This window comes from Chaetodon trifascialis, chromosome 2 (genome assembly GCF_039877785.1).
Source record: "Chaetodon trifascialis isolate fChaTrf1 chromosome 2, fChaTrf1.hap1, whole genome shotgun sequence".
Taxonomy (NCBI): Eukaryota; Metazoa; Chordata; class Actinopteri; order Chaetodontiformes; family Chaetodontidae; genus Chaetodon; species Chaetodon trifascialis.
The window spans coordinates 21,145,832-21,159,357 of NC_092057.1; the positions used below are offsets into that span (position 1 = coordinate 21,145,832).

Sequence of the window (13,526 nt, forward strand, 5' to 3'; positions counted from 1 at the left end):
TTTCTTGCGTCACACACAAGTACACCAATTAACACTGCAGAGAGATTTCAGAGGCCAATGAGTGATCCTGCAGTGACTCAAATCAATTGTGAACTTCTGAATGTTGTACATATTAATTATTCATATGAGCCTATAGAGGGAGCAGAGATAAGACGTGGCAGCAACATTTTTTTGTGAAACGGATGACACTCATGACACCACATTCCATCAATTATACAAAATACCACGGATAATCCCATCATCTGCAAATAATCCTCCATCCCACACAGTATACACATGTTCATTCAACAGCCAATACTTCTTTGCACTACACACACACACACACACACACACACACACACACACACACACACACACACACACACACACACACACACACACACACATAAATATAATCGTGACCATTCATTATTCTCTATCTTTAATGACCTGTCATTGTTCTTTGCTGTATGTCTGTTCCTGTGCTAGCAGTTACTTTAAGAGCAATGAATAGCCGGAGTCAAATTCCTTCCAAAAAGCCAGTTCGGGCTCTGATTCTGATTTTCCATCTATCTGTTTGACATTCAGAGCAATCAAAAAGTACCATTAGAGTCGTCATTTGACGTGAAGCCCTGGTGAAACTGACAGACACGGCCCGTTCACCAATCAACGATCGGCTATTTTCCTGACGCCGCGGCCACCTCCCAGGTCTGCCAATCAGCATTGAGTAACGGGCGGAGCGAGGACAAGAGGGTAGCAACAGTTGCCCCGGTGAAGGCAAGGCGCCATAGTCACGGTAGTCCTGGCGACAAGAACCAAGCAACGGGAGTCAACAATAACAACGTAAATCTAAGGAAAAAAAACTTGAACGACTTAAAAGGACAATACTGGGATAAACTAGAGGTGAAAAAGTAAAATATATAAGAGTTCTTATTTATTTTGTCTTAATTGCATACGTGTGCTTGTGTGTACAGTCGTCAGCGCGAACGTGACGTTGGTCGAGTGTCCGCGATCAAAGTGGTTGTTAGCTTCAGTCCAAACGTTGTTATGGCGATGTCAGATCTTTGATAAGAGCACAAGATGGCGGGTGTGATGTAGCGTCAGTTGTACTTTTTTTTGCCATTTTTTTTAATGTTCAGGCTGTTTCTTACTGTTTCGACTATGATAAGAGCCTCATGAGACGTGAATGGTGGCGTGGTCACAGGTTTGCTGACTGTCTAACACGAGTAACTAGCAGCTCGCTAGCTCGCTGAAACGTCACAACTCAACGTGAGCTGCTAGCGGGGGAAGCTATCACTCTCGCGCTCTCAATTCACTTTTCGAGCCAGCTATCCAGAAACATTAGATATGGAGGGGAACACGAAACTGCTCACGCGGCTCAGTCGTTTATGAGCGCTACATGCTGGGGTGTGAGCGTAGTATGTTTCTTAATGTTTTTGTGACTTTGAAAAAGTTTTTGGTCTGACATTGGGCACAGCAGGTCACTCCCGTGTACACGGTGTGCCGATGATCATCTGATTGTCTTGCTTGCCGTGTTGGTTTACGCAGGAGTGGCTTATCTTCCAGTGGGATGGCCTAAAGTCCGGACTGACACTGGAACCAATGCTAAATATTTCAGTACAGGGACTGTCCTTAGTCGCGTTTATTTTCATCTTTAGTTAGTCAGTAAATGTATTTCCCTTGTTTCATTTCTCGTGAAACACTGTCGTCGCAGTCAGTGAACCTTGATCCATTATGATGGTTGACACCGCGCTGTTTTATACTGCACCAAACAGGAAAAGCTCTTGACTACTGCTTAGTCTCAGACAAAAGCCTTACTTCCTTCTCTGGTTTATGTTACACACACGAGCGCGCACACACGAGCACACACACGTGAGCATACACACACCAGGTCTCTGTGTGGCCAAAACATAGGAGAAATAATTTACCCTGAAGTGTGTTGCTGCATGTTTTTGTAGGGTTTTCTCTGTCATTAAAAGGCTGAGGCGCAGCACCCATGCTGTTTTGGGGATCAACACCTAAGACAAATCAATGAATCAATGTAAACTCAGCGTGGAGAGCCTCAAACCGGGCGGATTGTAGTTTGTCCCCAGTGGACTTTTTTTAAATAAGTTTTGTTTTTTTAGCTTTTTGGGTCTAATGTATTTATTATTTGCTCTAACTTTTCCAACTCTTTGTACACAGATATGGTGATAATAATGGGACAGAATTATGTGAAATTTCATATTTGTTATTGAAATATTTACATACATTTTCTTGAGGGAGGACCCCAAATCCCCTTCACATACATACCCTTAAGTCTTCTACAGACCTACCGAAAACGCTGTTATGTTTGCAGCTCCTTTATTAATGAGCGCCGTCTCTCTTTATCCACAGAACAAGTTCCTCAAAGCATTGGTTGCCATGGCAACTTCTGGATACTCAGAGGACCTTCAGCCTCAGCAGGCCAACACAGTAACCATAGCAACACCTGCTGCCACCACACCCACAAAGGCGGCGCATTTCCTGTCCGAGATCACACCGACCTCTGGAACCATCGCAGCAGCTAACCAATCAGCTGCCGCCTCAAAAACAGGACAGGATGCACTTTGTTCTCAAGCACCGCCCACCCAGGCCCAGAGCCAGAAGGCAGTGGTCCTGACCACCCCCACGCAGCACTATGTCACCCCTGAAATCCAGCACTCTGCAGTCCAGAAGAGCAATGGTCAGAGCAGCTCGCCTCAGTACATCATAGTAACCGTAACAGGTGAGAGACTGCTGAATGACAGACAAACACCTACATAATGCACACTGCACTCACACACACAACACACACTTTCTAGTTCACATGTGCAAGAGCATGACATGCGTTCTGAGGAAGCTTCAGTTTGTCCCACAGGTCTGTATGTAGGGTGCAAGCAACAGGTCGGATCATGGTTGGAGGCCGACAGTTTGTCTAGTACTTAGTGATGGATTCTGGCTTCCACACGGTGCAGAGGAGAGTCTGTGAATCTTTGCCTGCACATCTTTAAATGCTTTCATGCTTGTCTCAAGTTGCCAGGGCCCATCATGATGTCTTGGAAATGCAACTTTGAATCACCTTGGGCTCTGGGAAATTGATACAGGCGTTTTTGCTATTTCATCTTATACAATAAACAATTCATTATTTCTATTTGATAAATAACCATCACCACAAAGCAATAATCAACATTGCAATCAGTTCACTCTATATTAGTTGACCTTGGTAATCATTTTTGCTCTTAAATGTGTATCAAGGGCACAGCCACTTTCTTATCTTTATTCCAAGCCATGATTTCACTTAGTCATCAACATTTTAACAGCAGCAATTTTTAGGAATTGGCATGTAGTTTGGCGCTGGTCCTCAATAGCTGCGGCCTCAGATGGCACTAAAATATGTTCCACAGACATTTTAGGAATCATGTGACTACATTTGTGCATATCAATCTGCATGTAACAGTTATTAGTTATGGTGATGATGTGTGTTAACTCAGTGTTTCTTGCTCATGTAGGTTGCAGGCTTTCTGCCCTGCTGAGTTTCATTCCATCTTTAAGATTAGATGGCTAGAAAAAAGAGAAGCAGAGGTCTACGTAAGTCTCATTAGGAGCAAAAAAACCACTGATGTAGTTTGGCTGTCTGGTCAGGGAGTTCATACATTATGAGGACAAAATAAGCTGATGGACTGGGTTGCTAGGTTGCATAGTCCCAAACGTGGGAGCTGATGGATGAAACCTGACTTCACTTGTGCTCGGCTGCTTTTGCTGTTATAGTTGGTGGTAGGATTTGGTGGTAGGATTATGTTGTTTGTTTGTTTGTTTTTAATTGTATGACATCAAATGACATTAAGTTTGCAATTCCTGTAGCGGAACAAAAAAATAGATAAGGCTGTACCCATGATACTGATGTAATGTGTGCTTACAGGGCTTTGACCTATTCCAGATAGTAGTTTAACTTCATTTAGGCCATCGCTCTGTAAAAATGTGTCCTGAATTAAAAATCAGTCATAAGAAAATCATGTAATATTTTAAAATATGGGGTTAACACGATGAATAGACAGAGAACTGACCCCAACACTGGTGTCTCTCTATGTTTATTTTAGGACTGTCTATTCATAGATCTTTTTGCCTGCTAGTATCAAGTAACACTGTGCACTCTCACCCAGAATGAAAGAGTCACAGGCCTGGGGCTCGTCTCATTTTCTTGAAGTGGGACAACTAAGTTAGCTGAATAACTGCGCTTGTTAACACTTGGTGTTCCCTCATGTCTTGAGCAAAGACTGCAGTGGAAAGAGCTGGGCTCTACTCAGTGCAGTTATGAAGCCTACATCGTGATCCTGCTTCATGTAAGAGGATACACTGTCGATGTAGTGCTTTTTTTGTTCTATATGTCTAGACTAGACTTTACATTGAATACAGTATAACTATACACAGACACAAGGTTTTAATACGTAACAACCTTCTTTTGAACAACACAAAACAGAAGGTGTCATGTAACATAGAATATATATTATAGTATTATAGTAGTATTATAGAATATTATATATATGTATATACTGTATTAAAATGTATATTTAAGACTACAGCTAGGATTATTTTCATTAGCAATTAACACATCTTTTTGATATCTTAATCAACTGATTTTATTGCCTATAAATGGTTAAAAACAAAATGAAACACAGATGTCTGTGACAATTTCTCAAAGTCTATTAGCTACCTACAATACCATGGGATGAAAATTGAAAAAATATGTACTGTATGTGTATTATATATTATTATGTATGTATACCTGTTTTATGGGTGGCTGATTATGGTTAAAGAACAGTGACAGAGTCAAAAGTTCCAAACATTTGAGGAGAGACTGGTTGTCATTTTCTAACAACATATCATAATGCTAAACCAAACTGAGTGGTGGGATGTGCTGTGAGTTGTGCTGGCTGAAGTGTGTGAAGTGAACTAGATATTTTTGCAGCATTTAACACAGGTTGAAGTAACAGCAGCATAGTGAGTGCTGGACAATACACAACAGTCACCTCACATGAAAGATACTTATATGACCCTCTCCCCCACCCACCCTCCAACCATCCATCCTCTGTTTTCTCCCCCTATCCATCATCCCTCATGTGTCTCTCATTTTCCTCTCTCATCTGATCTCATGTTTACGAGATGGAGTGATTTCTCTCTCCATCTGGGGAGATTAGCTGTCCAAGGCTGTGCTTCTGCATGCAAGATATAAGGATGAAAGGACACACACACACACACACACACACACACACACACACACACACGCACACACACTCTTTCTTCTCCTCATGATCAGTCCCTCCTCAGGTGAACAAAAAAAACCTTTGTAGCAGGATGTTCTGCGGTGGCTGTTATTACAATTTGGAAGCAGTATGTCGTGAGTACTGAATTTGTGCTAATGGTGGCTGGTTTTTCTATTGGGATTTGTTCGATCATCTAACGAAACTTCTCACCCTCCCCGTCATCCCTAGAGGGCTCTGTTCACTCCAACGACAGCCTGTCCGACTCCAGCCCACCTGCTCCTGGTGTTCCTACTCAGGTGGTCCAACCAGTCCAGACCACCCAGCAGGTAAGATGCACACAAATGGGATGGATTTGTTTTTTGAGACTGTAGGAGCAAGTCACAAGAAATAGTCGAGCACCCTAAGTTATATCAGTCCCTGTGGCTTTACTCACCAGCAGAGGTCAGTGTTGCAAGCAGTGTCGCAGGCAGCCAAGAGGATTCAGAGTGGCCACATCAACAACCTCCAGTCTGTGCACATTAACCAGGAGGTAAACAGACATACAAGACATTTCTGTTTATCATGTAAGACAATAGATACGTGTAGTTAAAGTGTAAAGGTAGTGTGATGGCGTATGCATTAGTATTGCCTCTGTTCAGTGTTGCAGGAAAATAGAAACAGAGGGATGTAAGATGCATGTCTTCTCACATTCCTCCTCTTTCATTACTTCGTGTAAGTCACTCCCTCTCACTACGGCCTCCTCAGGCTGTCTGAGATGTACCTGAGTACTGAGCACTGCAGGTCGTGACCTTTCTTCCAGTCATCTTCAATGGCAATGACTACAATCCTGCCACTTCTTTGTCTTCCAAGTTAAATTTAATAATACCTACCCATCTTTAAACTACCTTGTCTACCATTAATATACAGTCAATAACTTGGCTTCCATTTGTGAACTGTATAAGAGTAATGATGTTGAGCTGTCTCACTCTGTTCATTGCTGTTTGCTTCAAGCTAGATGTGTGGTAAGACAAAGCTAAAAATTTTGTATTATATATGCAATAGATCACATGTCTACATGTAAAGTGAAAGGGGTCGCCTGTAGTGATGGAACCGCAGAGACTTAATTCCCCACGCTGCACCTCACCTTACTTTTATGGAGCATTTTAGCATCTCATTGTTTTAGTTTTTACAGCCACCATATTCAGTGTTTGGGTTCACTCCCATCACTTGGTGTTGCTCTGAGCAGCAGAGGCAGCTGTTTTCAGCCAAAAAGCTCTAAAAACCCACAATACACTACATGCCCTGATAAATGACACACAGATAGTAGTAGTAGTAGTAGTTGTGGAGCACTTAGCAGATAAAATGTCAGATATTACCCAGAAGAGCTGGAGGCGACCAAAAACAGAACCAAACGAGTGTGGATATTGGACATTCGTCAGATACACACAAACACAACTCCAAATGAATGCTAACGCTGCTGCGTGTCTGCTGGATGCGTGAATTGACAGCTGTTTTGCAGCTTGTTGTGTTTGGCCCCAAGTGGTAAAAATGATCAGAGAATGCTGCTTTAGATGGCCTGTTTGCCTCGTTTTGCAGGTGGAGCATGTGTACTCTGGTCAGGTATACGTGGATGGAGGAGGAGATGCAACTTTTACCACGTCCACCATGTGAGTAGAGAGGAAGCTGCTCCGTGTGCATGTTGCATATCTCACAGACATGCCCACACACAATCAATTACACACACCTTGCGACTTGCCTGGTAACACGTGTGTGTGTGTGTGTGTGTGTGTGTACGTACACGTCTTTTCCTGTCCAGTCGATCGAGCAGCTACCCTTTCTCCGACTCACCCCTCTACTCCCAGACCACTCCCACCTCCTCTTCCACTTACTACGAGGCCACGCCCAGCTCTGAGTCAGACATCACTGGCTCTGTGACCTCGCAGCCAGTTTCTGTGGCAACAGCAGGAGCCAATAGCGGTGGAACTGCTGGGGGTGGAGGGGGCTATGTCATTCAGGGAGGTTATGTGTTAGGAGGAGGAGCAGGAGCAGCTGCAGGTGGAGGAGGAGGACAGAGCTACTCCAGCCCTAACTCTCGTGCCCCACCTGCTACTGTGAGTACTCAAGTTCACCGTGAAAAATTCTTAATGTATGTTTCTGTGTGTGTGCATATATACTTGTATATAGCGGTTATAATGGAAGAATGAAATTCTAATTCTGCGTCCATTGTCCATCGTCCAGGTGCAGTGGCTGTGTGATAACTATGAGGGGGCGGAGGGGGTGAGCCTACCTCGCTGCACCCTCTACTACCACTACCTGCTGCACTGCCAGGAGCAGAAACTGGAACCTGTTAATGCTGCATCCTTTGGCAAACTCATCAGGTCTGTCTTCATGGGGCTACGGACACGGAGATTAGGGACCAGGTACACACAAACACACGCACACACATTGATTTTGATGGATGAGCATCTTAGGGCTTTGTCATAACTCATCATGTTCGTGTTTCAGAGGGAATTCTAAGTACCACTACTATGGCCTGAGGATCAAATCAGGTTCCCCTCTGCTCAGACTGATGGATGAACAACAGCACATGGCGATGAGGCAGCAGCCTTTCTCACAGAAGAACAGGTATGCCACATACTTGTATCCCCTTGGCTATAGGTTTAATTTGCACACAGACATATTGTTGTGCCAAAAGTGAATAGCGAATAAGTGCAACTCCCGCCTGTGACCCTTTCTCTATGTGTCCCTGATTGATGGATACTCTGTCCAATAGGATAAAGCCAGTTCAGAAGAGTCAGGGGATCACCAATGGGACGTCAGGTGGCTTGGGGCAGCAGCAGGGAACGGCACTCTGTGACATTTCGGCACAGGTGCAACAGTATCAGCAGTTTCTGGGTGAGTAGCAATACACACTCTCTTGTTTTTGATTTTCTTTCAAAGAAGTCAGATTGTGATGAAGATTGGATCCGACACGTTGAGCTGAACATCTTCCCATCTGTGCTTCCTCTGTCTCTCTGCTGCTGCATCTTGTGTAGAAGCATCAAGGCCACTGCCAGAGTTTGTGGACATCGATCTGCAAGATCGAACCCTGCCTGACGGGATCCTTTTAGAACACCTCAAGGCCTTTCAGACTCTCTACAGAGAACACTGTGAGGTAAGCAGGACAGGCATACTGGTTATGATACTCTGGTTAAGAAGTTGGTTTTGTTCTCTGTCCACACACACATGTCATAGTCCTTGATGTCCTTACTGTTTAAAGCCTGCTCGTATCTGATGTGAGATTGAAGTGAAGTCGTTGTATAGCACATAAATGTTAAGTGGAACATTCTCTCGGATGAAAATGTCAAGCAGTCATTACGCTAGGGGTGTGAAGACAGTTTAGACACCTCTGTGGTATCATGTGTGATCCCCACAGGCCATTCTGGATGTGATGGTCAACCTTCAGTTCACTCTTGTGGAGACACTGTGGAAATCCTTCTGGAGGTTCAGCCAGAGCAGTGACACGGAATCACTCAACCTGCAAGTGGCACTGAAACAATCAGATGAATGAAGTACATGCACAAATATCTCGTCCGCTGCTGGAACTGAGTATGAATGATCTGTCTTCTCCTGCAGGCACAATGAGTCTGAGAAGCGTCTGCCCAAATCATGCCTGGTGGTCCTTTGCAAGTATGAGCCGGTGCTGCACTGGACCAAAGAGTGCGACAACATGCTCTACCAGACTCTGGTGGAGATGCTCATCCCTGATGTTCTGAGACCCATCCCTAGTAAGTTGGTAATGTCCATAAGAGTCCTGTATGCAAAACTGTTGTTGACAGATTTGGAGCATGGCCGGCTGAAACAGTGAGGGAACACTGGTCTGTCAGTCTGTGGGCAGGTTCAGGTGTTTTACCTTCTACTGAACACCTGCATGTTTTTTTTCCAACATTATCTTTATTGGGTTTTCAAAATGCTTCCAATAGTATACAAAAATAAGAGTTCTCTCACATCAAAGGAAACATCAAGAGCAGCTAAATTATTGTCCAGCATTCAAATCATCTTTCCTTACAAGTCAGATATCTACGAGTTAACATAGAGCAACACTTAGCTGAAAGTACAAAGTTTATGAAAAAAGGAAAGAGAAAAAGAAAAAACAAACAAACAAACAAGAAAAACAAAAACAAACCCTAAACAAGAAAGCAACAACAATTAAAACACCAAAGGTTTCTCTATTTTATCAAGGGTTAGCCCAAATTATTTCACTATTGTGCATGGTTCAGAAATACAAACTCAAATTCACAATTCACACAGATGAAAAAAAATCAAATATTAAAAGAAAAGAAATTGTTTTAGGACACTGCAGAGGATCACTGGTAACTACACCTCATCCGCCCCACTCCCCACACCCCTTAAATCCACACTCTCCATATATTCTATAAAAGGACCCCAAATGTTTTGAAATAGTGATAGTTTCCCCTTTATAATGTAAGTAATCTTCTCCATAGGTAAAGTTGTGGACATTTCCTTAATCCAGTTAATGAATTTTGGTTTACTGGTACTCTTCCATGAGAGTGCTATGACTCTTTTTGCAAGCAGTAAACATAAATCCATGGCAGTGATTATTTTTCTAGACATATGATGTCTATCAGGATATAAACCTAGAATAAACAGTTTAGGGTCAAGAACAACTTTTATACCTAGTATAGTCTCTAAAGCTTGTTTAATCTCCCGCCAGAATTGTTGAACTTTATTGCATTTCCAGATACAATGGAAGAGTGTCCCCTTCTCCTCTCCACACCTGATACACAAGTCAGGAATGGCACCATTATACTTATTGAGCTTTTCAGGCGTCACATACGTCCCACCTGCATGTTTAAATATAAACACAAACCCTTTCTGTCTCTTTCTCCTCTCTACGTCACCACCACCCCTGCCTCAGGTGCCTTAACTCAGGCCATCCGTAACTTTGCCAAGAGTCTGGAGAATTGGTTGACAGGCGCCATGATGAACATCCCAGAGGAGATGGTTCGCATAAAGGTGATTGTTTATCTTCAGTCTTTCAAGTGACCACTTTTTATCAGATTTGATAGGATCTCACAGTCTCCTTGGTTTGCATTTATGTGTTTCTTTGCTGTCTTCCTGTGATCGGAAAACCCAAGATGAACTTGACTTCCCAGTGTGAACTGAGCCTTATTTGTGCCTCCTTCCTGACATACGCTATCTTATTATCACTCCTGCTTCTTTTCTTCAGGTGGTGTGTGTAGGCTCTTTCTCCCAGACGCTGCGCCGCTACACCAGCCTGAACCACCTGGCCCAGGCAGCCCGCGCTGTCCTCCAGAACTCAGCCCAGATCAACCAGATGCTCTCAGACCTCAACCGGGTTGATTTCACTAATGTACAGGTTTGTCCTACTGTCTCTCTCCTTTACTTCTTCTCGGCTTTTACTGTATAGTTTTAGATGAGGTGGAGCAGAGCCCTGACACTCTCCACCCATGTCCCCCTCAGGAGCAGGCATCCTGGGTGTGTCAGTGTGAAGACCGTGTGGTGCAGCGGCTGGAGCAAGACTTTAAAATGACTCTGCAGCAGCAAAACTCCCTGGAGCAGTGGGCTACCTGGCTGGACGGTGTTGTCTCTCAGGCCCTGAAGCCCTACGAGCACAACCCCGCCACCTTACCAAAGGCTGCCAAGGTCTTTCTGCTCAACTGGTCCTTCTATAGGTGAGGCGGGAAAGGAACATGTCATATATATATAAGAATATTTGATTTCATGTTGAAGCTCATTCTCTGTATATTCACTACTGTCTCACCAGTTCTATGGTAATCCGGGACCTGACTCTGCGCAGTGCTGCCAGTTTTGGCTCTTTTCACCTGATCCGCTTGCTGTATGATGAATACATGTACTACCTGATAGAACACAGGGTGGCCCAGGCTAAAGGCGTGACACCCATTGCAGTCATGGGAGAGGTATGTGTCTGCTAACACAGCCGCTCATATGGTTCAGTGTGCACCTGATGATACAAGTTTAAAAACGTCCAATCCTTACTCTGTGTTACAGTTTGCCAGCACCATCAAATGCCGGATCTCTCCAGACCTGGAGAAAGGTAATTTCAGTGTGGTTCTGCTCACAAATAGTTTCAAGTTTGTCATCCAATGACTTGCCCATTTTTCATTTTCCATCAGAAGAAGAAGAGGAAGATGAGGAAGAAGAGAGCGATGACGAGACAGGAGAGCTGGTGCTGCAGTCCAGCTCCCTGAGTGCTGTTGACGATGAGAAGGAGCCGATGGAGCCGCCCGCCAAGCAGCCCAGGACTAGTTTAAGTCTGCACACTCTGGCTGAGACCCACAGCACACCACCTTAGTCACATGTTCATGTAATTGTCACACACACACACACACACACACACACACACACACACACACACACACACACACACACACACATTAGCTTTAAGTTTAACGTCATGTCATCCCATTCTGTCATCCTATGCTTGTGGTCTGCAAACAGGTGATGTTTGGTGCTGAGTGTGTTGGTGTATGCCTTTGCAAACATGTGAGAGTGGGAGAGCCCTTAGCCAATTTTATATTCTGTACTTTTGTGTTGCCATTCTTTTTCTCTTTGCCTTCACCTGATCATTTACAGCCCTTGCCTCCCTGTGCCTTCCCTCTGTCCACTAGCTACATGTCAGTAGCCACTCCTGCCCAGCCCAGCAAACTGTATACAGTATAGCTATATATATTCTTGATTCCCTCCTGCCCGCCTTAACCACTGACCTGATTGCTGTGGAGAGATGATAAGACTCCAGTGTTCTTAATTGTGCTCTATATTCACAAATATCACTCACCTTGCCTTTTAAAGCAATGACTATGCAGGGGAGCTGGACTTTAATGAATGGCATTGTCTGAAATATACATTTTTTTAACCTCAGAGTAGCATCTGGAATGATACTGCATCATGGATTTTTTTTAGCACATGGATGTTGATTGACAGCTGTTTGTGGATGCCATATTTGACTTTTTTATGTTCTGAATGTTTCATTATGAATTTGGCCAATTAACTGATACCCTGTGCCTTTGAGAGATTTCTAGCTTGAACAAGCTTGTGTTCTATATATTCTGTATTGGTGGATTAATAAATGGAGGTCTTGTGAAGTCGTCTTGGTGTTGTCATGAACTTTTAGTAGACGTGAAAAAACAAATCTGAGATGGTGACAGTCAAGCCTCGTTGTAGTTCTGCCCATTTGCTGTTCCTCATCCATCCTTGTTATCTACTCATCCTTCATTCATGCTCATAATCTCTCTTTTATTCACACACACACACACACACACACACACACACACACTGCACAGACAGATGGCTCAAGTGCTAACCCACTACACAGACCTTCATGATGCAGTGCAACCCGAATGGGCCACAGGACAAGGCCAAAGTTTATCCCACCTGATTGAGCATACACCATATCCATGACTGCCTTTGTGCCACTTAGATGTACCAGCTACAGCTATCTCCAAGTTTTTGTAGTGTAAAACTAGATGTTTATTTTCAGGGTATCAATGTTGAGCATTTTGCAGATAACCTATATTCTGTACCTTTTGTGAAAACTGTCATATATCCAAACTATTTGTATGTTGTTTAACCATTATTGCCTTAAGAAAATATGTCGTGGTGTGTCCACCATCCAGATTATTGAGCTATATTTTTATTGTGATGGTGGTGATGATGATGGACCAAGCTTGTGAATATGGCGACTGTCTCGATGAACCCTTTCCAAAGAGCACATGCTCAGCCAGCAGCCTCTCACATGGCATGAGCAGATGTTGATGTTGATTTTATCAACATGAGTGTTGGACTGAGGGAAAAAAATAGAAATTATAATGGTGGTAGTGGGATGTCCTTCAGGATGGTCTGACCACCCAGATCCCACCAAAGAGCACTAAATAGAAAACAAGGGTATATTTCAAAAATCTGACTTTAAAAAGAAAAGAAAAAAAAAAAATCCTGCTAACTGCGATGTCACTATTAAAAAAAAATGGGACTTGGATTTTGTCCTTAGCTTGTGCTGCTGATCCTTTTCTAAATGAGGTTCTCTTAGTGTTCTTCTGAAGACCTTTGTACTTAAACCTGTTTGCAGCTTTATTCTCACTGTTAACTAAAACGATGTGATTGCTCTCAAAACTTGTGCCAGAATCTTTTTCTTCATGGGACCACCTCTACTTTGTCTTAGTAATTACATCACCTACACCAGAGGTCCCCAACCTTTTGGACAGGGGAATTCCAGGATTAAGTATTGCACTTGAACTTGAGATACACTTTTAGTCCCTAGTTTGGTTC

At 43.4% G+C, this 13,526-nt stretch overlaps 1 protein-coding gene across 2 annotated transcripts; it reads left to right on the forward strand.

Moving 5' to 3' along the window:
- Positions 1-743: 743 nt before the first annotated feature.
- On the forward strand, positions 744-13,370 carry rfx1b (regulatory factor X, 1b (influences HLA class II expression)). Of its 2 annotated transcripts, none has more exons than XM_070977502.1 (18): positions 744-882; positions 2,356-2,725; positions 5,469-5,566; positions 5,677-5,769; positions 6,816-6,886; positions 7,036-7,330; positions 7,458-7,639; positions 7,725-7,844; positions 7,993-8,114; positions 8,255-8,373; positions 8,635-8,738; positions 8,835-8,986; positions 10,138-10,235; positions 10,450-10,599; positions 10,704-10,915; positions 11,008-11,161; positions 11,253-11,298; positions 11,378-13,370. In XM_070977502.1, the coding sequence occupies exons 2-18, from the start codon at positions 2,383-2,385 to the stop codon at positions 11,554-11,556; spliced, it is 2,538 nt and encodes an 845-aa protein (XP_070833603.1). In that variant the 5' UTR covers positions 744-882; positions 2,356-2,382; the 3' UTR covers positions 11,557-13,370. The 2 variants fall into 2 exon arrangements, with proteins under 2 accessions (XP_070833603.1, XP_070833612.1); XM_070977511.1 differs by having other exon boundaries at positions 763-882; positions 5,680-5,769; positions 11,378-12,346.
- The last annotated feature ends 156 nt before the right edge of the window (positions 13,371-13,526 follow it).

What these genes read in the sequence shown, in the direction of transcription:
- rfx1b (XM_070977502.1), top strand. Translation starts at nt 2,383, where the DNA reads ATGGCAACTTCTGGATACTCAGAGGACCTTCAGCCTCAGCAGGCCAAC. An exon ending in CTGTGCACATTAACCAGGAG is followed by an intron (nt 5,770 to 6,815) that starts GTAAACAGACAT and finishes CTCGTTTTGCAG; the next exon opens with GTGGAGCATGTGTACTCTGG. An exon ending in CTCTCCAGACCTGGAGAAAG is followed by an intron (nt 11,299 to 11,377) that starts GTAATTTCAGTG and finishes ATTTTCCATCAG; the next exon opens with AAGAAGAAGAGGAAGATGAG.